This window comes from Maylandia zebra, linkage group LG6 (genome assembly GCF_041146795.1).
Source record: "Maylandia zebra isolate NMK-2024a linkage group LG6, Mzebra_GT3a, whole genome shotgun sequence".
NCBI classification, from domain to species: Eukaryota; Metazoa; Chordata; class Actinopteri; order Cichliformes; family Cichlidae; genus Maylandia; species Maylandia zebra.
The window spans coordinates 16,692,624-16,718,913 of NC_135172.1; the positions used below are offsets into that span (position 1 = coordinate 16,692,624).

Sequence of the window (26,290 nt, forward strand, 5' to 3'; positions counted from 1 at the left end):
ACATTGAGATTCTGGAAATACTATCTGTAAATGAGATCTGCTTGGGCTTTATGAGATAGAACATAAAAGTCTGACTTACACATGGAGTCCGGGTTCATGTTATAGCATATACAACTAAACTAATAAAAATATTAGTGTCCGGTATAGAGAGCCTTTCACTCTGATTCCTTTTAATCCATATTCTGCTAATGACATTTTTACTACAGATGTATTCTCCAGTCCTGCTACTTTTACTTAGTGTCAGTAAGTAAATACTTCTAAAACTGCTGGTGGCACAGTATTTCCAAGTGGGAAGTGACTAAATACATTAAACTCTACTTAATTTTAAGATAAATGTTTCATTTCAGGCCAAGATATTTACACAGCACTTTAGTAATAATAGGCTAGTAATAATATAATAATGCATAAGCTTTCAAGTTGAGTATTAAGATTTTACAGTGTAAAAATAGTCTTCTAATATATTTGCCCCCTGTCCAGATTAATCCTGTGTGGCCTTGGCAGGCAGTTGTATATCAAACAGTAACTTCCCACACCTTGATCTTCTTCAGCAGTAAAAAGCAACCCACACTTTGATTCGTAATATAATCGCTTAGTCACAGGGGATATTTCACTTCATTTGTGTGCGATTCTTTTTACTGAGGTGAGATTTGAATGCAGGAATTTTTCACTGTTGTACTGGCAGTGTCAGCATGTAAATCGAGAGTTGAAGAAGGTACGGAGGAGCATTTGGAAATGTGTAATAAAATAGAAATTGGCTGGGTTTTAAACTTTCTTTGCAGAAACGTAGGCAAATGCATGTAATAAAAGTCCTTTACACTCCAGTTACACCACTCTGATTTCATATGCTCATATGGGGAGAGGGCTAAGTCCTTGTGTCAGTACTGCTCTGTTGGGCTCTTTTCAGGGCCAGGCATGTTTTAATGAGAGAAACTGCAAGCTGCGATTACCAAAAATTGTACGCAGAGTTCTCAGAGTTTTGACAGCCAACAGGCCCGTGAATCACAGTACAGGTTGGGCAGGTACACACATGAATACATCCAGGTTATTCTTGTGTGGGTGTGTCAGCTCCCTCAAACAAACTGCTGCTAGGCATTTCGACTATTTATTTTGTTCCAGCCTTGCTGTAGTCAACAGTTCATGGACATCCAGAGACTGGATTAGATGAGTCTTCATCATGCCACCAACTAAACTTACAGTAGTAAAACAGTGTCCTTTAAATTAGTAACTAACATCTGTCTCACATTGATTAATGCAGAAAAAAAAAACCTTAGAAGAGGCGAAAGATCAGATATTACATTTGCATGTCATTCATTTACTGGAATAAAAATGAAACTGATGAGCAAAGCAAAATGAGCACAGAGCTCATTTGAAATTTAAATCAAAGAACCCAGACACATTGGCCTTCTCAACTAGGTCACAGAGTAAACAAGATACACAACTGCCTATTTTGCATCTGGTTTGACAGAAAAAAGGAGCAAAAAAAGAAGGTCAATAGTCATTCTAGACATGTTGTGACAGCAATGATCTTTTCTGATCATCCGGAAAGCGAGTCCTGAAAAAACAAAACAAAAAAACAAAACAAAAAAACCCTAAAATTCCAGTGACGATTATAAAAGAAACAAAAACATCAAAGATAACTTGACACTGACCTTTGTAGTTATAATACAACTAGGAAAGCATGCCCTGTAATACTCCAGGGAGGGAGAGAGAAAAGGAACATATCTAAGAAAAAGTGCACAAGCATTTGATTCCAAACCATCTGTTTAAACCATACAAACGCGACCACTGGCAACACAAATGCAGTAAGTGTTGATTCCTTTCCATCATCTACTTGGAGCTCTCGGTTTTCATGCAAACAGGTGTCCCAAAACTTTGGCTGCTAGCTTGTGCTCATCACAGGACCCTGTCAGCCCTCACAGCCACTAATGGCGTTTCAGACTCTTCTCTGGTTGCACCAAAGTAACATATCCACTGATGAAGTCCATCTGCCACCGCAAAGTCACTGACATCTGTCCTTATTCAAAATCCACCCGAGGGCGCGAGTAGAGCGTCTGGTGCTTTTATTTTCACTGAAACCCACAGCACAGGAATTAGAAATGCAGAGACCAGGTAGGTAGGTGTCAGAGGCCGAAACACATTACTCCATCGCTGCGTCCATGACATGCTGGCAGTCAGTCCATGTAGTCGAAATCCTCCGGGATACCAAAGGCTTTATCAATGCGGCTGTTATCAAAGGCAAACTTCTTCTTTGTCCACGACTTTATGGCGAAAACATTGTCTGAGAACAAGAGTAAAAAAGAAACATTAAACACATGAAATATAAATGAAATCTCAATTTACAAATATATACTGTACATTTACAGCAAAAGGAATCTGGACTGCTCATTCAGAAGCAAGGAGAAAGCCGGGTTACTATGACTGGTTAGTGCGTCAGATTTAGATTATCTGTTTTCCCAGTTTTGTGAATATCATGTAAATTTAGGAAACACAAACTGCCATTAACAGTCATTTGACATTTCACATCCAGCATTAACAATTTCAAATTCTTTAATGATGTATGTGTGTAATCCATATATAATATAATATATAATAATCCATTTAACTACCTCAAATTAAATACATCTTGATGTTTTATGGTGGTGAATTCACCCTAACAGCCTCATGTGAAAATAGTTTAAAAAAAGAAAACATTTTATATATACCTGCGTCCTATTCTTAAATAATAGCAATAAAAATAACAGTTTGACTAAAAACAAAATGTCTATTTCAGGAAAACCTTTTAGCAGCTGAAGCTCTGAAGTCTCCAGTTTCAAAAGCAGAACAACTTCCTGCAGACTAACAACTGATCAGGAGCTTAAGCCAATGAACGTTGGCTTGCACTTTTAGCGATGCCTTTCACTTCACTTCTGGAGGATTAGTTTTTACTGTTCTCCAGTTTTGATATGACAAGCGATTAAATGTGTCGAGGCTTGTGTGGGAAGTCGCAGACAATCCATGAGCAGGCCAACATACAGCAGCAGTGTTTTAAAAACAAACAAGGTGCGCAAAGTTGCAGCTGCTTTTTCCATGAAACCTTCAAAATTTGGCTTTGTTGTGTTGATTTGAGTGTTTAGCCACAAACCCTGACCAGACCTGGTAAAATAGTAACATTCGCTCTAACGGCATAACATGAGAACTTTATAGCTCGTAGTAAAAGACGTTACTGTGCAAATTCAACAGCTGCGCTACGAGGAAACACTTATGCATGTTTGTTTCATACTGTCCAGCTCAGAAAAGAGAAGTACTAATCGTGAATGAGGCAGAAATGACTCACTTTTTTTTTTTTTTTTAACTGAGCTTCCTTCCATGAAAGCAAAGCAAAAGCTCTCCAACCAAAACTGACAACACCACTCTGTTGACCTGCAGCAGGCAATGTTGATCTAAAGAGTCAAAAGACCACAGGCATCGATGGCTACCATGATCCCTAAAGGTCAGCTGTGTCCAAGGTTACCACTCAAGTCAACAAATGTACACACAGAGCATAAGCGCGGACTACTTAGAGTGACAGCTGGACTAGAGAGCGCCTTCACAGATTTCACTTTAATGCGCTTTCACGTGCATTAAACAGCAATCAGAGATAAAGTCCGACTGCTGTCATCCAGCTGCTTTTTTTTTTTTTTGGACTAACCAGAAATTTCAAACAGGAAACAGTAAACCAAGGTCAATCAACAGTCAGTAGTCCAAAATCCACAAATAGTGACTACAAAATAAAACAACTCTCACTTTATAAACAAGCGCTACAACCAGACATTGGGCATTTTATGTTCCTGCAGCTTAAATCCAGACCATTACATGTCTATATATATTTAAAAAGAAGAAAGAAAAGAAATTAGCAGACTCACCTGTCCATCTGGAAACAGCTTCTTTTGCTATAACATTTGATTTTTCTGCAAAATAAAATTTTGGATTAGTATGTGCATCCAACTAGTCAGTAACCACTTATATAGAGATACAAGATAAGCGAGCCCCGGTGCAAAAGCACACAGGTTTGCAGCTGGAAAGCATTTAAACGTTTTTTTCAAGGCATCTACTGAACAACGAAGTCATTACAATAACATCACTCCAAGTTTTGCTTCAGCATGTCATTAAAAGTGTCATGTTTGCACTGTTGCTGCAGCTGCTGCTGAGGTGTGTTGCTTGCGCTCAGTACATTTAATAACCTTTGTAACATGTTTTGAATGCTATTTCCTATGATTTGTTTCTCATGACGTTTGGTGTTTGCAAGCAAGGCTCACACACTGCAATTACAAAATGCTTAATGTGAAAACGTCACGGAAGAAGTCTAGTAGATTATATAAAACTGGGAAAAACGCTGGAAAAAAAAAAAAAGAAAAAAAGAAGAAGAGGAAAATAAGCTTGCAACACAAGCACAAATGAAGGCTGGCAACAAACCATCCCCTCTGAGGAGGAAGTGGTGGTCAGGGATGTGATGGTTGCGTGGCCACAGCTGTGCTGTATGACTAAGTGGCGGTATCCTATTAAATTAAAGTGGACACTAACCTACTCATCCCCTACAGCTACAGCGGCGCTTGAAAGAGCGCTTTATACTGTAAAAAAGTAGAACGGAGCTGAACAATATGTTCCCACTGGACAGCACTCAGAGAGAAGTTTACATTAAGCATAAAAACACAGATGACATCAAGTTTCCACTCCCCTGGAATAATCACAGCATATTCAAGTAGTACAAAAAATAATGATAACCTTTTTCACAGACATTAATCTGGCTGCTGTATGAGTGTGAACTGTTCTACAACAGGCTTGAATCCAGCACAAATTATCTCAGTCCAACAGCTCTGGATAGTTTCTCTCCGATCTGAGTTTCTCTTCCTTCTGGAAGCTTGAAAAGGTTCAGTACCAGTAAAATATCTGTTTGGATCACCAGAACAAACACTGCTCGTGAGGACCATTTCAACACTTAACTGATATTGCGTAAAAATAAAATTGAATTTCTCCAGAAACAAATCTGAGAAGAAAGTGAATTAATTCAACAATCGCTGACTCAAAGTTGGAGAACCTGATTTCACTTTATGGTTAAAAGTGTGTAGCTAAACGAAACACAGCTGCTGGGTGCAAGGTAGAAACGTTTCACGCATCGACTGACGTGGTTCACAGACGCACCACTTTTTATTTTCTTAAATACTTAACTTATTTTTCTTTATCTGGCAGGACCCCTGCTCACTAATCAACAGAAAAAAGTTAACTGTAGATAAACAAGGTAAAGTAATAGAATTTTTTATCACCCTTGTCTGGATATTAAGATGGGACCCTAATGCCAAAGAATACATAAAATGTTTAACAGAAAAGATGATCCCCCCAAAATCTTCTTTGTTAAAAAGAAATAAAAATCTGATTTTTAATCACCTATAAGCCCACTAATAAATCTGTACTTGTCTGACTTCCTGTTACTGTGGTTATATATAAAAATGCTGATTTCTTTGCCTTTACTCTGTCTTGTGGTTTGCAAAGCAGGTTACTTGCAAACTGAACAAAATGAACACACCGATTAAATCCACCCCCACGTCTGGTTAGCTGTGGTGCATCCTCTGCTGCATGTGGTGCAGATTATAAACGATGGAGCTGGAGCTGCTAGCACACCGATACCCTAAATATCTGTTAGGCTGACATTAATCATTAATATGTCAGCCTAACAGCCAGTGTAATTGAGTCTGGGCTCAATTACACTGGAATGGTTTCTGTTGGGCTATTTAATGGTTTCATTCAAAACCTATTGGTATCTATGGGTGTGGCAACCATTGTTTAACATGCAGAGACAAGAAGGCACGAAAGCTTTGTTTTTAGCCAAGTTGCATTTATTGTTAGTACCTAGTGTTTGTTAGTGTTTCTGTCACTTGGCTGCTAGCTTGGTAAATATGTGGAAAGGCATGTTGTGTTTAGGTAAGTCGTGCTGAAGTTAATGGGGCAAACTTACTCCTGGTACTTCAGCATTCTTGTACATTGCCCGACTTCCTTTATAATTTCTAACTTTGCAAGTAAACTAATTTTCCTTATTCCTACAACTCCTTTACTACAAATCAAAAAAAAAGAAAGAAAGAAAGAAAAAAGGCAAATAATGGTTCACAGGTGAATAATAATCCTGTCAATAACAGCATGGGCAACGCCCTTGAAGACATCTAATGAGCCTACATGTGCATAGCTATCACACATGCAGGAACAAGTCTGAGCTCATTCTGCAAGTTCAGTCTGATACCTCTTGAGCAGCAGACATTACATAATATCATACAGCTGGATACTGCTCTCGAGCTTTGCTGATGGTTATCTGTTAACAAAGCTCTCTGTGTGGCAAACCTGGCAGTAAAAGACAAAATAGGATCTGTAGACATGTGGCAACAGTAAAAGTAGAAAAAAATAATTTAACTGTAATGGCGAGCTAGTTTGCTCTCAGTCCGCCTGCTGAACTGTTTTGTGTCAACATCACTGTGATCTGTGTGAGATGCACTCATAATGATCCATCTACAAAGAGTTCAGATAACTGGCCTTACTCCATCCTCCTTCAAATGCACCACTGATGGTATAACTCTTGTTTTACATATTAAAATATAAATAATATTTATTGCTCCCGAAGCAGGTAAAATATCATTTAAGGAGGAACTATGTGCTAAAACCTGTGTTGTAAACACAATCCTAGTCATTTATGAACAAAGTGACTTTCTCAGCAACATTTAAACTGCTTGTTTTATCCTGATTAACTTTGTCTTTCTGCTCAGATTTGAAAATTTGACTCAGCTTCAGTTGAAATCATTTGGGCATTGTAACGCAACATACCAGGGGTGACACCATGGTCCATTTCATACACTACCCAAAATAAGGTTTCTAAACCAGCATGTGAAGGCGAGCAAACCCACAACGTGGTTGTGTTGCCTCTTTACAAACAACTCCAGACTCCCTGTGCTTTGAAGAGAGTCCAAGAACTCATGAAGTTCAATTTTGCTGGTTTTGAGATGTGAAAGTACTGTACAACCATTTTCAAGCACCGACTGCAGTGCTGCTGATCTGAGTAAAACCAAACAAGGAGGTGTTTTTGTCCTTTAAATAAAACAAGGACAAGATTTTTAAAAGCTGCCTAGTTTAAAACAATTTGTAAGTTTTGGAAAACACCTCAAACTCAGACACTGAAAATGTGGACTGAACAAATGATGCAACACTGTTGCCTGTCAGAATATGTTGGGAAGGCTTAACCATAACACTGAGATTATCATAGAGCAATGGGACAGTAACGGTGAGTTCATATCCAAAGACAAAATGAAAACATAGCTTGATATGAAGCGGACAGCATGTACTGACATCTGGCAAATGAATATTACCCAATAATAAAGTACAAATTGCCTCATATACCTCAGTCGGTATCAGCACCTTTGACCTGCCGTGTCTTGATGTTTTTAAAAATAACTCAATAAAAATTCTCAATTATAAGCAAAACAAAGAATTGTTACTTTTCAAACACACAAATTTTGCTTCAACATTGACCATAGTTTGGCTCCACTGTAAAACGGCTGCAAATTCGACATTTTAGGTTACGTGCAATGGCAGCAATGATGCCTCTCCATCTCATTTCAGGTAGACTGGTCATAAGTAATGTGCACGGTCATGTGGCCATCAGTACACCACAGTGTTGTCACAGTGGAGTGGAAAAAAAAAAACAAAAAAAAAAAAAAAAACTGGTAATCTGGGAGGTGCAGGTAAACAGCCCAGATATTTGTCTGACACCACCACCAGTCACATGAGCAGATAAAGGAACACACCTCCCATATTGCAGGTCAGCTGTAGCATGAAAACAAAGCACTGTCAGATTTTTGCAATACTATCAATAGCTGTGTCTGTTTGTGGTTCCCTTATGTAAGGGGTGTGCAACAGCCAGCAAAGGACTCCAAGGCCTTCATATTTTAAAAGATTTTTAATACCAGCCCTGTGAGCTGACAGCTCGGAGGTAATAAGGTTCATTTGGCTGCAATAAAAACTTTCAGACTTCTGCGTCCGCAAGAAGAGTTACACTTTTCAAACTTACCTAACTGCAACAACTTAACCAGTCTGAGGTTCATATCTAAGAACGTATATCCTGAAAGCAAGGTGAGTGGCCACTTGTGACCATTTTTCACTTCCTGAGTCTCTTAATTTGAACCGTGAGAATGTTTGACCCTGCAGCTTGACATGTTTGCTCTCAGCAGTACACTCACTGGTGTCTCGCGCAGCAGGTACACACCCAACAACCTTGTTTAAGCTACTTGGCACAGTAAGATTAGCTGAACCCAACCGTGGTAGCTGCTGAAGAACGTCCTTTGCAAACAATAGAAAGTTGGTTAGTAATAATGCGGGTGTTTTTCCTTCTACATTAATCATGAATGCAGTTAAGCACCACCTGACGAGCACAAAGGACCTGCTTTGACCTGTCTTCATTGTCAAAAGGAAATACTTCCCTTTAGCTCTGCAAACCTGATACCAGTGAGGTTAGTGAAACACAGAAATAAAGATTTAAGCTAATTGCCAGTCTGAGGAGCAGCAAGTATTTCCAGTTTTAGTCTACAGAGACCAACAAAATAAAAAACTAAAAAAACTAAATGGAGCCAGCAACTACAGTAATGTTGGCAACAAAGACATGGAGAGTACAACTGTTTATATTTTATTTTTTTTAAATTGTTGCAAGTGTACACAAGCACACCTACAAAAGTTCCACTGCAATGAGATGATCAACTGCACTCATTTCGCCTGGGAGGTTTTAATGTTATGGCTGATTGGCACATTTCCCAGGTCACTATTTAATCTTTTCTTAGAAATTTTCCCAACATCTGTTAAATGCATTTGAATGCACCTTATTTAGGGCTATCAGTAGATGGGTTAGGAGGACATTTCAAGGCTGGGAAATCCCACTTATAACATTGACTTGATGCTATTGACAAATGCCAACTGCAGTGCAGCACTGATGACCAGAGGTGCTTTCTGCCACCGTTTCCATTAATGTAGCTGTCTCTGTGCTGAACAGATGAACATTTTTTATATCTGCCAACTGCACCGGAGTCTTCTTTGTATCTCCACGATGCCTGACACCGCGTGGGAGGCTTCGCTGAAACAATACGGCTCCTACGGCACAATTTTGAGTTTATTATCTGGTGTGAAACCATTTATCCACATTAGGCTGAACGCTACAGAAGCTGCTCGGATGCATATGCGTCTTGGATGATACCCAACTCCTTTTAATAAGAGATCCTCGCTGGATGCAAAACAGTGCCATCTGCATTCATAAGCCCTGTGATGCTAGGAAGCAGCATCTGATTGAATCTTGTTAAATAAACATTAATTTAATAACCACACACGTGCTGGACTTGGTCGAAACATGCTTTACACTTTATATTCCTGTGTTAACTTAACATCTAGTGATGTAACAGTTTGTAATCCCACAGATTAGAAAAATCCAACTTCTTTTATGATGTAAAACAATCCAACAGCTATAAAGCTTGTGATAAAATATTTAAAGACAAATAGAGAACAAAGTACAGCAGCAGCCTATTATGACTAACATCAAATATGACTTCGCCAGCATAGGTCAGATTCACTTTGGATATTTAAAGCTTCACACGGGGCTCCATGCCTCCCATGAGTAACTGTAGGTGATACGATTGATGCAATCATTTAAAAGTGACCTTTTTTGAGAAACCAGTAGGTCTGCAGCTGTACTCACTCATCTCCTCGACGACCTCGGGGTCACACTCTCTGTACTTCTCCAGCTCGGCCTGCAGCTGTGTGCGCTCCTCTCTCAGAGCCTGCAGCTCCTTCAGCAGAGAGCTTCTTTCCTTCTGCAAAGACAAACAGCGATTTCACATGCTCAGTGCATTAAAGGGATGATATTCATTTTATTTCACTGGTTTAAGTTTGACCTTTGTATACTTACTGTATCCTGGCGCCCCACTTTCGCTTTTTCGACCGCTTTCTCTAGGGATGCTTTCCGCTGCTTTGCTTCAGAAATCTTTAAAGTACAACAGCATCACGTTAAAGCTTTTCTTACAGTACTAATCAGCAGATAACTGAGATTTTCCTGAATTGTGATATAAATAAACAGTAAAGCCACTTCTGCTGTTAACAACATTGATGTTTCTACTGATAAGTGCTGCAATATTTACTGAGACCGCCCAATAATATGCTGAAACAACTCAACACTGGAGCCCTTGTAAGTGATTAATACAATAAATACAATCACAAAATCTTAATGGTACACAAATGCTTACCCGTACTAAACTCTTAGCCAATTACAGTGCTGTTAACTTAACAGTTCAATCATATGATATAATTAATGTGGCTGCAAAAGGGAGCTGGCTTTTATTCTAACTTTTAATTGCACCTCATCCTTTTCCACACAGTGGACACTTTACTCTCGTCCTCCCACTCAAAACATCAAGCATTGCTGCAAAATCTGTCTGATGATCTCAGTGACCAAATGCTGTGATATCGCATAAACAGCGCTATATTGTCACCACATGCGGTACAACCAAACATCGTCATTATTTAGTGAGCGCTTGCTGCTTAAGATCTGTCCCAGAAATCTGGTGGCTAATGTTCTCTGAGGAGCCGCCACCCTCACACCATCTGTCAGCCGTGAAACAGTCGAGGGAAGTGGGTCATCAATGAGGACGACACGGTGGTGAACACAAATCTCACATAAATGAATACCATGATTTTTATTATTAGCTACAACTGGGGATCATTTTTAAATGTGGATTTTTTTTAAATGACATAGCTGACAAAAGAAAACATACATAATAGTGATACTAACTATTAAAAGGCATTTATTGCTATTTCTTACCATCTAAATGAACCAGGATTGGTGATATGGGACAGATACAGTGGGGCAAAAAAGTATTTAGTCAAATCAAATCAAATCAAATCACTTTTTATTGTCACATCACATGTGCAGGCACACTGGCACAGCACATGCGAGTGAAATTCTTGTGTGCGAGCCCCACAAGCAACAGAGATGTGCAAACACAACAACACAAACGAGCAAAATACAAGAATGGCCAACCTGAAACTAATAAATATATGTACAATATATAATAGTGTATGCATTTCTGGATGTGTATACTAAATATTTTCCTACGTGTGTGTGTGTGTGTGTGTGTGTGTGTGTGTGTGTGTGTGTGTGTGTGTGTGTGTATACACACATTTTTACAAATTAAATAGTAAAAAAATAAAATAAAATAATAATAATAATAATAATAATAATAAAATATATAAAATATACAGAGTTGAATATGTGCAAAACAAGTGGCATTTATATACAGTGTGGAGTGCATAATGTTGAAGTTCCAGTAGTGAGCTGAGGTGTCTATGACGTGTTCAGCAGTCTGATGGCCTGGTGGAAGAAGCTGTCTCTCAGTCTGCTGGTACGGGACCGGATGCTGCAGAACCTCCTTCCTGATGGAAGCAGTCTGAACAGTTTATGGCTGGGGTGACTGGAGTCCTTGATGATCCTCCCCGCTTTCCTCAGGCACCGCTTCCTGTAGATGTCTTGGAGGGAGGGAAGCTCACCTCCAATTATCCGTTCAGAGCACCGCACTACTCGCTGGAGAGCTTTGCAGTTGTAGGCGGTGCTGTTGCCATACCAGGTGGTGATGCATCCAGTGAGGATGCTCTCAATGGCACAGTGATAGAAGGTCCTGAGGATGCGGGGGCTCATGCCGAATCTTTTCAGTCTCCTGAGAAAGAAGAGGCGCTGCTGCGCCTTCTTCACTGTTTTGTTTGTGTGTACTGACCACGTAAGATCCTCAGCCAGATGTACACCAAGGAACCGGAAGCTGCTCACTCTCTCCACAGCAGCGCCGTTGATGGTGATGGGGGTGTGTACTTCTCTGCACCTCTGGAAGTCCACTATCAACTCCTTTGTCTTTGCGACGTTGAGGGTGAGATGGTTGTCTTGACACCAGTGGGTCAGGGCGCTGACCTCCTCCCTGTAAGCCGTCTCATCACCGTTGGTGATAAGACCCACCACTGTAGTGTCGTCCGCAAACTTCACAATGATGTTGGAGTTGTTAGTGGCTGTGCAGTCGTAGGTGTAGAGTGAGTACAGGAGAGGGCTCAGTACACACCCCTGTGGAGCACCAGTGTTCAGTGTGATGGGGGATGAGGTGATGCTGCCCAGTCTGACCACCTGGCGTCTGTCAGACAGGAAGCTAAGGATCCAGCTGCAGAGGGAGCTGCTCAGTCCTAGATCCTGTAGTTTCCTGTCCAGCTTCGAGGGAACGATGGTATTGAATGCTGAGCTGTAATCTACAAACAGCATCCTCACATACGTGTCTCTCTTCTCCAGGTGTGACAGGGCAGTGTGTAGTGTCAGGGCTATGGCATCATCAGTGGACCTGTTGTGGCGGTATGCAAACTGTAGAGGGTCCAGTGAGTCGGGTAGTGCAGAGCAGATGAAGTCCCTGACCAGCTTCTCGAAGCATTTGCTTACGATGGGGGTCAGGGCTACAGGTCGCCAGTCGTTCAATGAGGAGATGGTGGAGGATTTGGGTACAGGGACGATGGTGGCCATTTTGAAGCAGGCTGGGACTACAGACAGAGAGAGGGAAAGGTTGAAGATGTGCGTGAACACTCCAGCCAGCTGAGCCGCGCATGACCTGAGGACGCGGCCGGGAATCCCGTCCGGACCAGTAGCTTTGCGTGCGTTCACCTTCCTGAAGCACTTCCGCACATCCTCCTCAGACACAGTGTGCGCACTGACGTCATCCGCGGTGCGCACACTGTCCGGTCTCATGGTGTTCGCTGTGTCGAATCTAGCGTAGAATACGTTTAGATCCTCACACAGAGAGGCCGTGGTCTGCTGGTTTTCCCTCTAAAGTCTGTGATCGTGTTTAGTCCCTGCCACATACTCCGAGGGTTGTCAAACTGTTGTTCCACCCTGTCCCTGTACTCACGTTTGGCTGCTTTGATCGTCTTCCGGAGTTGGTAATGTGCGTGTTTGTAGTCCGATGTGTTCGCGGAGGCAAAGGCGGTGTTCCGTGCCGCCAGTGCCGCGCGAACATCTCCGTTAATCCAGGGTTTTTGATTTGGGAAGGATTTGACTGTTCTGGATGGGACGACATCTTCCACGCATTTCCTGATAAATCCACAGACTGAGTCTGTGTATTCATCAATGTCTCTGGCGGCCACGTGAAACATTTCCCAGTCCGCGTGATCAAAACAGTCCCGCAGCGCAGACTCCGATTGGTCCGTCCAACAGTGCACCGCCCTCCGGGTTGGAGCTTCCTGTTTCAGCTTCTGCCTGTAGGCGGGCAGGAGCAGGATGGAGCAGTGATCTGATTGGCCGAATGGGGCGCGGGGGAGGGCTTTGTACGCATCCCGGAAAGAGGTGTAACAGTGGTCGAGTTGCCGGTTTCCACGTGTGTTGAAAAGGATGTGTTGATGGAGTTTTGGTGAGACTTTCTTCAGGTTTCCCTTATTAAAGTCTCCGGCTGTGATAAACGCTGCCTCTGGGTGTGCGGTTTCCTCGCTGCTGATCGCGCTGTACAGTTCCCTGAGTGCACGGTCAGTGTCAGCTTGTGGGGGAATGTAAACAGCCGTAATAATCACTGCTGTAAATTCCCTCGGTAGCCAGAATGGCCGGCACTTAATCATCAGGTACTCCAGGTCCGGTGAGCAGAAGGATTTGACCGGGTGCACGTTCGCATAATCACACCAGCTGTTGTTGATCATGAAACACACACCACCGCCTCTGCTTTTCCCAGTAAGATCCTGTGACCTGTCCGCGCGGTGCACAGAGAACCCCGGCAGTTGTATTGCGGAGTCCGGTACTTTGTCCGATAGCCAGGTTTCTGTGAGGCAGATCACGCAGCAGTCCCGCATCTCTCGCTGGAATGAGATCCGTGCCCGAAGCTCGCACAGCTTGTTCTCCAGAGACTGCATATTAGCCAGTAATAAACTGGGTAACGGTGGTCTGTTAGTGCGCCGTCTCAGTCGAACCAGAACGCCAGATCTTCTCCCTCTGCGTCGGCGTTTGCGGCCTCCAGGGCCAGAGAACAAAGGCGTCTCAGGTGAGATGAATGGGGGGTCTGCAAACGGAGCGTCCGTGTTGCAAAACTTGAACTCCGGAAAGTTATAAGAAAGACCGTCTTTTATGTCCAGTAAGGTTTGTCGGTCGTACACAAGGAGACAAGTGCTGCTCGTGAAAAAATAAAGGAAAAGTAAAATTAAACACAGAAGAAAGCCGTTGCTTGGGGGAGCTCGCGACGAGGCTGCCATACTCGGCGCCATCTTGATGTCAGCCACCGATTGTGCAAGTTCCCCCACTTAAAATGATGACAGAGGTCAGTAATTTGCACCAGAGGTACACTTCAACTGTGAGAGACAGAATGTGAAAAAAAAATCCATGAATCCACATGGTAGGATTTGTAAAGAATTTATTCGTAAATCAGGGTGGAAAATAAGTATTTGGTCACCTCAAACAAGGAAAATCTCTGGCTCTCACAGACCTGTAACGTCTTCTGTAAGAAGCTTTTCTGTCCCCCACTCGTTACCTGTATGAATGGCACCTGTTTGAACTCATCATCTGTATAAAAGACACCTGTCCACAGCCTCAAACAGTCAGACTCCAAACTCCGCCATGGCCAAGACCAAAGAGCTTTCGAAGGACACCAGGAAAAGTATTGTAGACCTGCACCAGACTGGGAAGAGTGAATCTACAATAGGCAAGCAGCTTGGTGTGAAAAAATCAACTGTGGGAGCAATCATCAGAAAATGGAAGACATACAAGACCACTGATAATCTCCCTCGATCTGGGGCTCCACGCAAGATCTCATCCCGTGGGGTCAAAATGATCATGAGAACGGTGAGCAAAGATCCCAGAACCACACGGGGGGACCTGGTGAATGACCTGCAGAGAGCTGGGACCAAAGTAACAAAGGTCACCATCAGTAACACACTACAACGGCAGGGAATCAAATCCCGCAGTGCCAGACGTGTTCCGCTGCTGAAGCCAGTGCATGTCCAGGCCCGTCTGAAGTTTGCCAGAGAGCACGTGGATGATACAGCAGAGGATTGGGAGAATGTCATGTGGTCAGATGAAACCAAAGTAGAACTTTTTGGTATAAACTCAACTCGTCGTGTTTGGAGGAAGAAGAATACTGAGTTGCATCCCAAGAACACCATACCTACTGTGAAGCATGGGGGTGGAAACATCATGTTATGGGGCTGTTTTTCTGCCAAGGGGACAGGACGACTGATCCGTGTTAAGGACAGAATGAATGGGGCCATGTATCGTGAGATTTTGTCTTCCAACATGACAATGATCCAAAACACACTGCCCGGGCAACAAAGGAGTGGCTCCGTAAGAAGCATTTGAAAGTCCTGGAGTGGCCTAGCCAGTCTCCAGACCTCAACCCCATAGAAAATCTGTGGCGGGAGTTGAAAGTCCGTGTTGCTCGGCGACAGCCCCAAAACATCACTGCTCTCGAGAAGAGCTGCATGGAGGAATGGGCCAAAATACCAGCTACTGTGTGTGCAAACCTGGTAAAGACCTATAGTAAACGTTTGACCTCTGTTATTGCCAACAAAGGTTGTGTTACAAAGTATTGAGTTGTATTTTTGTTATTGACCAAATACTTATTTTCCACCCTGATTTACGAATAAATTCTTTACAAATCCTACCATGTGGATTCATGGATTATTTTTTTTTCACATTCTGTCTCTCACAGTTGAAGTGTACCTCTGGTGCAAATTACTGACCTCTGTCATCATTTTAGGTGGGGGAACCTGCACAATCGGTGGTTGACTAAATACTTTTTTGCCCCACTGTACATCAAAAAATATCTGAGTTAAAATTTCAGACTTTAATTGGTTTTGAGATATTCGTGTCCACAAATTGCCTCAGATTTCAATGTGCAAAGAAAATTGCCTGAAAGTGGGTCAATGGACCATTAAAAAAACAAACAAAAACAAGACACCTATATCTTGAAATGTATAAGACATAAAGCTACAATCATTATATATGTGCAAATATATTTGGACCATAAGATTTGTACTCAAGCCAGAGACAGTCGAGCAGAAAAAGTTCTAAAAACGTAGCTGATTTGCGATGGAATGACCTACAACTAAGATATAAAACAAACTCTGACAAGCTTCCTGTTTAATCAGCAGCTCATTTGCATTTTCTTCCCATTTCTTTTTTGACCCTCTATTAGCAGAAGTGTCTTCCAGGCACTGTTGACCTCACGTGTTGACCTTATTACTGTAAACTGCGAGGGAGAAGTACCCAAGTATCATCCTGTGAAACCAAAATCACCCCTTCTCATTTTTTGCTGTGGCGCTTATGCTTGCTGCAACCTTTAATTGGAAATCAGACTAGAAGGGACTGAGCTCACCTGTTTTTGCAGCTCCTCCAGTTTGTGGTTGCGAGCGTGTAAGGCTTTACTGGGAAAGGCCCAGTAATAGTTGGATGTACCTACTCTCTCACAGTCCACCATGTTATCATCGACAAGGCTCTGCAGCACGTCCTTCACAGTCATGGGAGCTGAAATCAGCAGAGCACAAACATTAACATGGTGTTTATTTCTCCAGCGCTCAACTGCACGCCCGTGGAGTTGATGCCATTTGGGTACGATGCTTTCTCCTGATTTAAAACTGAGTTATGGCCGGTACAAGCTAGGCAGTCTGTATCTTTATATCTGTAAATATAAAACGCATCTGATGCTGGGATTGACAGTGCACTCTGCAGAGGACTTAGAAGCCAAGTCATCATAAGGTCTCACTTTTTACTGCTGGAAATGTATGCTGCTCAAATTACAAAACTCAAACCCACACATCTGCAGCCTATCTGGCTGTTTCATACAGATCTGAGTGAACGCTGCATGAGAGGATGTAACAGAGCACAAGCTACATCTTGAACAGTGTCAGCGGTGAAATGTGCTCCTCCTACACGCTTTGCTCCACTGTTTAACTGAAAGAGCTTATCTGCTGAGAGGATGTGGACCCAGCAGCAGAAAGAATTGGATGGAAAACAGGGAACACTCTGGATGAATTAACCAAAGTCCATAAGTGCTCGTTTCTCTTTTTTTCATCTATAAGATTCAAGCAGCTTCATCTTATTCTGACTCCTATGTATGTTATTACCGCTCTTCCCCCCCCATTCAACTAGCCCCTTTTGTCACATTTCCAACCCTTCTACAGGAAAGCGTCCCCCACAATGCAAATCTCTTATTGCCCCTTCCCCCCATCACGCAATAACAGGGGTCAGAAACATGTGCTTTTAATCATGGCAACGAGATCCAGTTTCTTTAGATTAATGTTGTGTCCATTTCAAAACAGAATCTCTCCTTTGTTCAGTCAAACACGCTCAAGAATTTCATTCTTCAAGACGATTTAGCACCTAAAAATCTAATTTGGTATTATTAGAAATTTTGCCTCAACCATCAGAAAGTCGGGCTGCAGAACCAAAAGCTTCCAAAAGCCTCTGAACTAAATGATTTCTGCTACTGATAGGTTTGGTTCTGCTTACACACACTAAAGATGGCAATAGCCCCGTCCTGGTTGCCATGGCAATTCTGTAAGCATGTCACCACAATGTTTTTAAGAATTCATAAATGTGCAGTGCACGCTGATGCTGTTTGTCCTTATGGTATTTAATTATCTCCACCTATTTGTCATTTTTCTGTCATACTCTAATTCTCCTTTCCATTAATCATGCCTGGACCAACACACTGGTCAGTTTTCTATAATTTCAGATATCAGTCTTGCACTAATAACATTTACGGGTCACTTACAAGACTCAATTTAATTCAATTTTATATATATATAGCACTAAATCACAACAACGGTCACCTCAAGGTAAGGTAAAGACTCTACAATAATACAGAGAAAACACAAGAGGAAGCATTTGGCGACAGTGGGAAGGAAAAACTCCCTTTCGACAGGAAGAAACAGGACAAAAGACACACTGTGGAAAAGAGACAGATAATAATAATAACTACTGACTACATGCAGAGTGGTGTGTAAACGCAATGAAGGAAAAAAAGATCAGTGAAGAAGAAACACAAATTGCATCATGGAGAGCCTAAACCTACTGCAGCGTAACTAAGGGAGGATTCTGGGTCACCTGATCCATCCCAATCAATACACTTTATTAAAAAGGAAATTTTTAAGCATAATGATTATGAAGTAACATTAATGCAGAGACAGGCACAAGATCTGTTTGTGCATGCCTCTTGTGCATCATTGTGAGTTGCTCAGCTCACTTTAAAAAAAAGAAAGAAAAAAAAAGAAGACGACGACGACAATGAAGAAGAAGAAGAAGAAGAAGAGCCCACTAACTAACACTTTGGTGTGAGACACCCGCTTTCGACCCATCTCACTCTGCCTAAACTAACCACACACGCATTAAGAAGAAGTCTCAAAGTGAGACCTTCATGGGGAAATAAATATGATACAAATTGGCAAAAGTCAGGCTTTGTCTACATTCAACACACAGACTGCTGCTTTAGTTGAAGAAGGTGCACACAGATCGTTCATATATCTATCTATATCTATCCAGAGAGAGAGAGAGAGAGAGAGAGAGAGAGAGAGAGAGAGAGAGAGAGAGAGAGAGAGAGAGAGAGAGAGAGAGAGAGATGCCACAAACCTATATATATATATATATATATTTATATATATATATATATATATATATATATATATATATATATATATATATATATATATATATATATCTATCTATATATATATATATATATATATATATATATATATATCTATCTATCTATATATATATATATAGATATAGATATATATAGATATATATATATATATATATATATATATAGATATAGATATATATAGATAGAGATATATATATATATATATATATATATCTCTATCTATATATATCTATATCTATATATATATATATATATATATATAGATAGAGATATATATAGATAGAGATATATATAGATAGATATATATATATATATATATATATATCTGTACTATAAAGTACAGATAGATAGATAGATAGATAGATAGATAGATAGATAGATAGATAGATATCTGTACTTTATAGTACAGCTGGATAGTCAAATATTTCCTTAACAAGACTCATCAGAAATGACAAGAACCTACATTTTGATAAAACAGTAACTGAAGATTTGTTTGTTGCTTCCAGCTGTTTCCTTTTCCTCTGAGTTTATTACAAACCAACATCACAGCAGCAAGATCACCTCATGAGCCATCTGGCTGGATGAAATATGAGGCTATTCTGGTAAGTGGATATATATATACAAACAAAATCAGAAGAAAGTCTGGTCTAGAAAAAATAAGTGTCTTCTAAAAATAGAGTGAAGTCTGAACCAACCTTTAAACTGAACTACTATAACAGAGGACTTCACCCAGTCACACACACAGTTTTTTTTCTAAGCCTGAGCACTTTGACTAATATTGACACACAGAAGCTTCAAATTTTTCACTCACACTCCAATCAGCTAACACTTTGACATCCAGACTAGTGGAGTCAGGGATCGAACCACTGACCTTCCGATTGGAACTGTTGTTCTTTACTCACCTATGCCTTTTGACTTTGGGGCAATCTTCTCAATGTCTTTCAGCTGAAACACATCTTTCTGGGAAGAGAGCACAAAAACATGTTCCAGGATTTAAAAAACAAACAAACAAAATAAAAACTATAATATCACAGAGAAAGAAATTATTTAAAAACTATTACATCTCAAAGAACTGCTTCTGGATGGTAACATAAATAACATTTGCATAAACAGAAAATAAATTGATTTTCTGGATATTTTAGTTTGTGGTTTATCCATGTTAAGGACTGCTTAAGTATCTTATTTTCTGCACTTTTTCATTGCCGATTTAAATGTTGAAATCCAAGTTTCTAACTCTATATTACAGTGCATGAATTTAAACATTGAATCAAACACGTCATCTGCTGCCTGTGGGTGGGGAGTATGTTTAGTCAGGGATGTATTACATCACGCATGTATAATGGTTGAAAATAATCACATAACAGCAATGACCAGTATGAATAATAGGACACACAGTAGGGCAGAGCAGTGGGGATATGGAGGCTGGGTCACCTGCGATGGTAAAACTCACAGAGTCAAAGAAAATCTCCATCATGCGAGTTCTCTTCTCCTCCAGACTTAGTCCTTTCTTCTTTGACTGTAACAGGGGGTTAATGTTATTAATCTATATCTGAGGCACTGAGTTACTAACACTTATTATTTACGAGTAACAAGGAGCCAAAGGTAATAGAGATTAGAAGAATGACCTCTTGAAATCTTTCATCTAAACAAGTTGCTTATATATTCAGTGGTTCAGTGAAGTAACTAAATGAAATAGACAGCTAGCAGGGGTATGACTGGTCCAATGACAGGTAATGTAAAGTTTGTAGCCGTTTACCAAATGTATGATGTGAAATACTAAATGCTGCTTTGTGAAAGTATCGTTAGCGATAGGGTATAAGCTTTTACTCTTTAACATGCTGCTGTAGCACAATCATTTCCCTTGTGGGATCAATAAAGTAACTGTCTATTTATCTAAGCTATAAGCTAGCTTACAAATGTTAGCAAACAACTACGTAAACGCCGGTGGTCTTTACAGGAGGTATAGCAGGTTAAGGTGCGCTTCTGCTTACCATTTTCGATGTAGAGCTCACCAACAACGACCACTGAGATTAACGTTTTGCCACCTGAGGGTAACACAGGGCTGTTGTAAACTTTTTAATGTAAAGAAGAAAGATTAGGCGACGTATAAGCAGAGCGGGGACGCAGCAGTAGCGAATTTCCCGCGGAAGGCTGTGACGTAGCAATGTTGCGTTTACGGAACTTCAAAACTCACCAAGTCACCAGATGTTTTTTGTGTGCTTAGAGTTACTGTCTGTTTGATAGAGATTAAATAATTCCAAAATTCTGAATGCATTCAAAATATTTACTGTTAAATTGAAGCACTACTTTTACACTCCCCTAACTCTCTCAATTCTGTTTTACCAATAAAAAACTAACAGTATCCGGATAACGAATGCTTATGAAGGCAGCATTGGGGGGGAGCACTGTTTTTTGACTTCCGCTTATGGCTTTATAGCGCCCCCCTGTCGTCTGATGAAATAAAAGGCCAAAGCAGACAGCCCTGAGCAACAAAAACCTTCTATGGTCAGAAATATCCACACCCTGGCTTTCCTTGGGCGGTTCCTCTGAAAGGGGCGTTTGTTGAGTAGACTTAAAGGCTTTATCTGCAGCCAAAGACTAAAAACCTGTTTGGGGCCATAAGATTAAAGTGATGTGCAAATATTTTTGAAATTATTAGTGTCATTCTTTATTTATCATATCTATCTAAATTCAGCTTATTGCAGCACATGTATTACACACAAAAGCACTATCATTCATTTCTATGGGCACTTTAATTCCATTTGGCATTACAAATATAAACAGGACAATGGAAAACAAACAATTTACAAGATCGTGTAGAAAATCGATGACCCGATTCTGGATAACAAATAATGACAGTTGTGTGCTTGAAGACAAACAAGGCTTTCTAATAGGAACACAGTGCATTATCACTTAACGTACACCTCGACTGCCAAACTTTCTATTGCTGATTGTGAAGGTAGACAAATTATGTGTTGCTAAAACACAATCTGTTAATCACTCTATAGATTTATCTGAAGTTATGAGAGCACATGGAGGAGTGACGGTGATCGCAGTTCTGCACCTCTACTTTCAGCGTGATGAAGAAACCTTTCAATCTAAACTTAATAGGATGCATCCTGCCGAGTTCATTCCAAGTATTTAGCTTTTCATTCAAATTCTGCAACTCGAGGGGTCTGCACACGATCACAGCAGAAATGTTAAGAGGCATCATACACAGCAGAAGCATATCAGGTGGCTTATGTTTGGTACCCTTAATTCATACAGTCGCACTTGTCAGCATACTGGGGTTTTTTTTTTTTAATTCAAAGTGATGACACAGCTCACTGAAGAGCTTTCACATTCAAATAGAAGTGAAACAGCTTCTCTGTTAGAAGGTGTTTAGCTGGAAACTATTTCATACGCACAGTTTAAGGTGTTTAAGTAAAAACCGCATGCACAAAAACATCTTAATCATGCTCTTAAATACCCTGCTATACCTACAGAGGGTGGAACACTTTTATAGTGAAGAGGCAAAATGTAAAAACCCTTGAGAGCATTTAGCAGGAAGCTGTAGTCACTGCTGCTATAGATGGAATTTCATTATTTCTCAGGTGACTAAGGTACCTTTTACTTTAATTATGACTTTACTTAATACAGCCAGTGATTTGAGGAACAAGTGCAAAAGTATTTATTTATTTATTTTCAGTTTCTGCCATGTGGCAGTTCAAAGCTCTACCATGTGGACCGCATTAAAGCCTTTTCAAATACTCCACATTAAGATGGAAGGTGAACGAGGTCTCAAGTGAGCACTAATCAGCAGCAGCCATTCGTGTAGGTCAGAGGTCATCTCGCTTCCCTCACACCACTAATAAAGTCTCTCGTGTTAGTTTGGGGAGGGAGAAAGGTCAAACAGATGGCACAATGACAGCAAGATTCAAGAGTGAACAGGGGGGGGGGGGGGGGGGGAGTGCAAAAAACTTCCAGTTGCTCCGTACTACTGCGTGTTTGTACATATGTACACTGTACAGGCTTTGTGTCGAGTGGCTACTGCAGGTAGCGGTAGACTTTGAAGCAGTGGTTGCCAGAATCGGCGACCACGACGTGTCCGTCTGAAGTGAGCGCCAGTCCCTGCGGGCCGTAGAGGGGGTCCACTGATGTGTTGATGTAAGAGAGAAATGAACCGCTGCCATCAAACACCTGAGAGAGAGAGAGAGAGCAAAATCATCACCGCTGGAAATCAGTGTTTCGTTCATTCTTTTTGTGGAAAATACAACACACCTAGTTATAAAGTTGAAAGAAAAAAAATAATGATTTCATGAATATGGATGATGTAGTGACCAAAATAGTTTTTAGGAAGCAACAATTGTTGCCTTCTATTGTTTTAACCCTTCTGAGACTCAAGCTTTTGTATGGGATAGATGTGATGCAAGAGGTCTGTGAAATACAAGGTGCAGAAAAGCTAAATGGAAGATCTCCATCTGAGGACGCAGGGTCTCAGGAGGTTCAAAAACATGTATTTTAGACACCAGCGTGCAGTGATCAGGCCTAACATTATGCCTAATATTGTGTCGGTCCCCCTTATACTGCCAAAACAAGTCTGACCTGCCGAGCCATAGACTCCATTACACCCCTGAAGGTGTGCTGTAGATTCTGGCACCACGATATGAGCAACAGATCCTGTAAGTCGTGAGGTGAGACATCAATATATTGGACTTCTTTGCACATCCCGCAGATGCTCGATTGAGATCTGGGCAATTTGGAGGTCAAGTGAACACCTTTGAACTCTTCGATGTGCACCTCAAACCCTCCCTAAACCATTTTTGCTTTGCTAAAAGAGACCACATCGGTCTGTGAATGCAGTTTCCATGAAAAGGTTTACGTGGTCTGCAACAATGCTTAGGTAGGTTGTACGTGTCAAAGTAACATCCACATGGATGTCAGGACACAAGGTTTCCCGGCAGAACATTGTCCAGAGCATCACAATGCCTCAGCCAGCTCGAATTCTTCCCACAGTGCATCCTGGTGCCAGTTGTTCCTCAGGTAAGTGATACGGACACCGGCCATCCATATGATGTAAAAGAAAACCCAATTCAGACCAGATCATTGCTTTGGGGTCCAGCCCAGTGTTGGTGTTGGGGGTCAGCATGGGCAGCCTGACTGATCTGCAGTTATGCAGCCTCATACACAAACTGATGCACAGTGTTTTCTGACACCTTTCTGTCAGAACCAGGGTGAACTTTTTCAGAACTTCAGTAGTTCGTCTGTTGGATCGGACCTCACAGGCCAGCCTTCGCTCCTCACATGCATCAGTGAGCCTTGGCCGCCTATGAGCCTGTCGCTGGTTCACCACTGTTCCCTCCTTGGACCACTTTTAAAGGATACCGGCCACTGCAGACGGGGAACACCCCACAAGAGCTGCGGTTTTGGAAACCCAGTCGTCTAGTCATCAAAATTTGTCTCCTTATCAAACTCACTTAAATCCTTACACTAGCCCATTTTCCTTCTAACAGATTAACTTTCAGAACACTTCCTCCCGCTAACAATATATCCCGCTAACAGTTGCCATGATGAAGACATAATCAGCGTTATTCACTTCACCCGTCAGTGCTCATAATGTTATACCTGATCAGTGTATAAATATACTATTAATGGTGTTTTGGTAACATTTCATAAGCCATTATGAGGCAAGATTGTAATGTTGGATGCCACTTAATAAAAAAAGAAACAGAAGTTTGTATTAACCGATTCTTCGAGGAGTAGAAATGATTCATTCTGCGTACCTGTATCCTGCTGTTGCCCCAGTCGGCTACTATGATGTTTCCATTGACGTCCACCGCCACTCCTGTGGGGGCGTTGAACTGGCCATTGCCTTCACCATTGGAGCCAAATTTCAGCAAGAATTCTCCTTCTGTGTTGAACACCTGCAGTATGGTTTCAGAGAAGCAACAGCAGAGAGAGAACACTTCTTTAAAAAAAAAAAAAAAATGCAACCAGCACATATTCACATAACAGAACACTGATATCCAGACCAGGACTCACTGTTGTGTGCATCAGGCCTGGTTTACAGTCTGATAAATGCAGTGAGATACATTTAAATAAATAAGAAGCAGATGCTGATGGATTTGAGACCGTATTCTTAGCCGATGGTTTCCTCTTTGCACAGACTGTCTGCTCAGACATGATTGGTCAATACTACACTGACTATAAATGGACTCCGAACTTGTTGGAATGTCATAAAATCCTCGTCCACATGACAAATTTCCCACCTTCGACTGATGAATGTGACAATAGCCTTTTAATGTGAATGATACGAGTAGAAAACGCGTTGTAAATCACGTTTTGGTGGCAGCTGCTAACATCTGTATTCCTGTAACACACAGACTGCTCTGGGAGTTCACTTGCCTTGACTGAGTGGTTGTGGAAATCTGTCACAATGATCTCGTTGTTGTTGTTGACAGCAGCAAAGTGAGGGCCTGGATTAGAAATATGAAGAAGATTTTAGATATCATTTGTACAGTTTTGCTTGACTGCGACAAAACAAAAAGTCAGAAAACTCCTACATGACAGGTAGAATAGAATAGAACTCAACTTTATTTTCATTGCACATGTCACAAGGACATATTTGTGGAGGACATGCAGCTTCAAAAACGAATTCAGCAACAGACAAAAAAATAAATAAAAATAAAAGTACACTGATTTTTAATGCTTTAATGTTAGAGCATGACCAAAATATTGGTCAATAAAGTTGGATTGGAAAATATTGATATATCAGTCAGGTAATTGGCCATTTTCTGATATATTGCTATCAACATTTATAATAGCCATAAATCCAACTTTAAAAAGTAAAGAAGACCGAAGCACCCTTTAATCATGCTTTGAGTGTTGCTGTTGCATAGTTTATCCACCAGAGGGCACTCTGCAACTTCCCTGTTAGCCACAAGCAACCAGCTGATTTGAGGAGAGTCAGGCAGAGCGTGAACATTTTTTAAAACAATAAAACAAAATTATTTTAAACTGAATTGCCATATAATCATAGTAATAACTCAAATAACTACACGTAATACGTGTTAGGGAAATCTGTTTATGTTTCATGTGTCAGAAAAGAAAAGCTATCAGACGACATATTAGACAAAATATCGGTATCAGTGTCAGTCTTAAAACTCCTACATCTGTCGCTCAGATTAAATGTATGACAAAAAACAAACATACAACCAACTCATAGCATGATTAATGAGACACCATGCTGTTTTAGGGACACTTTTGTTTATAATAATGGACGAATCTGATGGACTAAAGTTGCTTTTTCCATATTAATGACCCTCATGAGGTCAGTGCAGCTCCTCTTCATTCAGCATGCAGGTTGGAGAAAGACTGAATTGTGTTATCTTGGAGCAGTGCACTGTATTACCATTGAGTGTACCTGCAAACTGCCTGTCACCGTTGCCACGGTTACCAAACTTGGTGACCAGCTTGCCGTTGACCTGGAAGATGAAGACGCAGCAGGACTTGTTGTCGACCACGATGATGTGGCCGTTTCTGTCCACCGACACGCCTTTAGGACCCATCAGCTTCCCCGAGCCGATCTTGTTCTGGAGAGATTTTATTTCACGAAGCCACGC

At 41.0% G+C, this 26,290-nt stretch overlaps 2 protein-coding genes across 8 annotated transcripts in view; both read right to left on the minus strand.

Moving 5' to 3' along the window:
- Positions 1-1,089: 1,089 nt before the first annotated feature.
- mnd1 (meiotic nuclear divisions 1 homolog (S. cerevisiae)) lies at positions 1,090-20,860 on the minus strand. Its single transcript, XM_004568362.2, has 8 exons — positions 20,681-20,860; positions 20,140-20,205; positions 19,592-19,649; positions 16,401-16,549; positions 9,941-10,015; positions 9,731-9,845; positions 3,882-3,926; positions 1,090-2,278 (listed from the first exon to the last, which is right to left on the minus strand). The coding sequence occupies exons 1-8, from the start codon at positions 20,681-20,683 to the stop codon at positions 2,172-2,174; spliced, it is 618 nt and encodes a 205-aa protein (XP_004568419.1). The 5' UTR covers positions 20,684-20,860; the 3' UTR covers positions 1,090-2,171.
- Positions 20,861-21,423: 563 nt separating this feature from the next.
- The window catches only part of trim2a (tripartite motif containing 2a), a 33,674-nt gene continuing 28,807 nt past the window's right edge, over positions 21,424-26,290 (minus strand). For 6 of the 7 annotated variants that reach the window (XM_076884770.1, XM_076884773.1, XM_076884771.1 and 3 more), the window contains exons 9-12: positions 26,080-26,260; positions 25,074-25,144; positions 24,452-24,592; positions 21,424-22,868 (exon numbers count right to left, since the gene is read on the minus strand). In XM_076884770.1, the coding sequence (XP_076740885.1) occupies positions 22,716-22,868; positions 24,452-24,592; positions 25,074-25,144; positions 26,080-26,260 (546 nt within the window). In that variant the 3' untranslated portion in view covers positions 21,424-22,715. The remainder of the gene's footprint in view (positions 22,869-24,451; positions 24,593-25,073; positions 25,145-26,079; positions 26,261-26,290) is intronic. The other variant, XM_004568363.3, reaches the window with a different exon arrangement.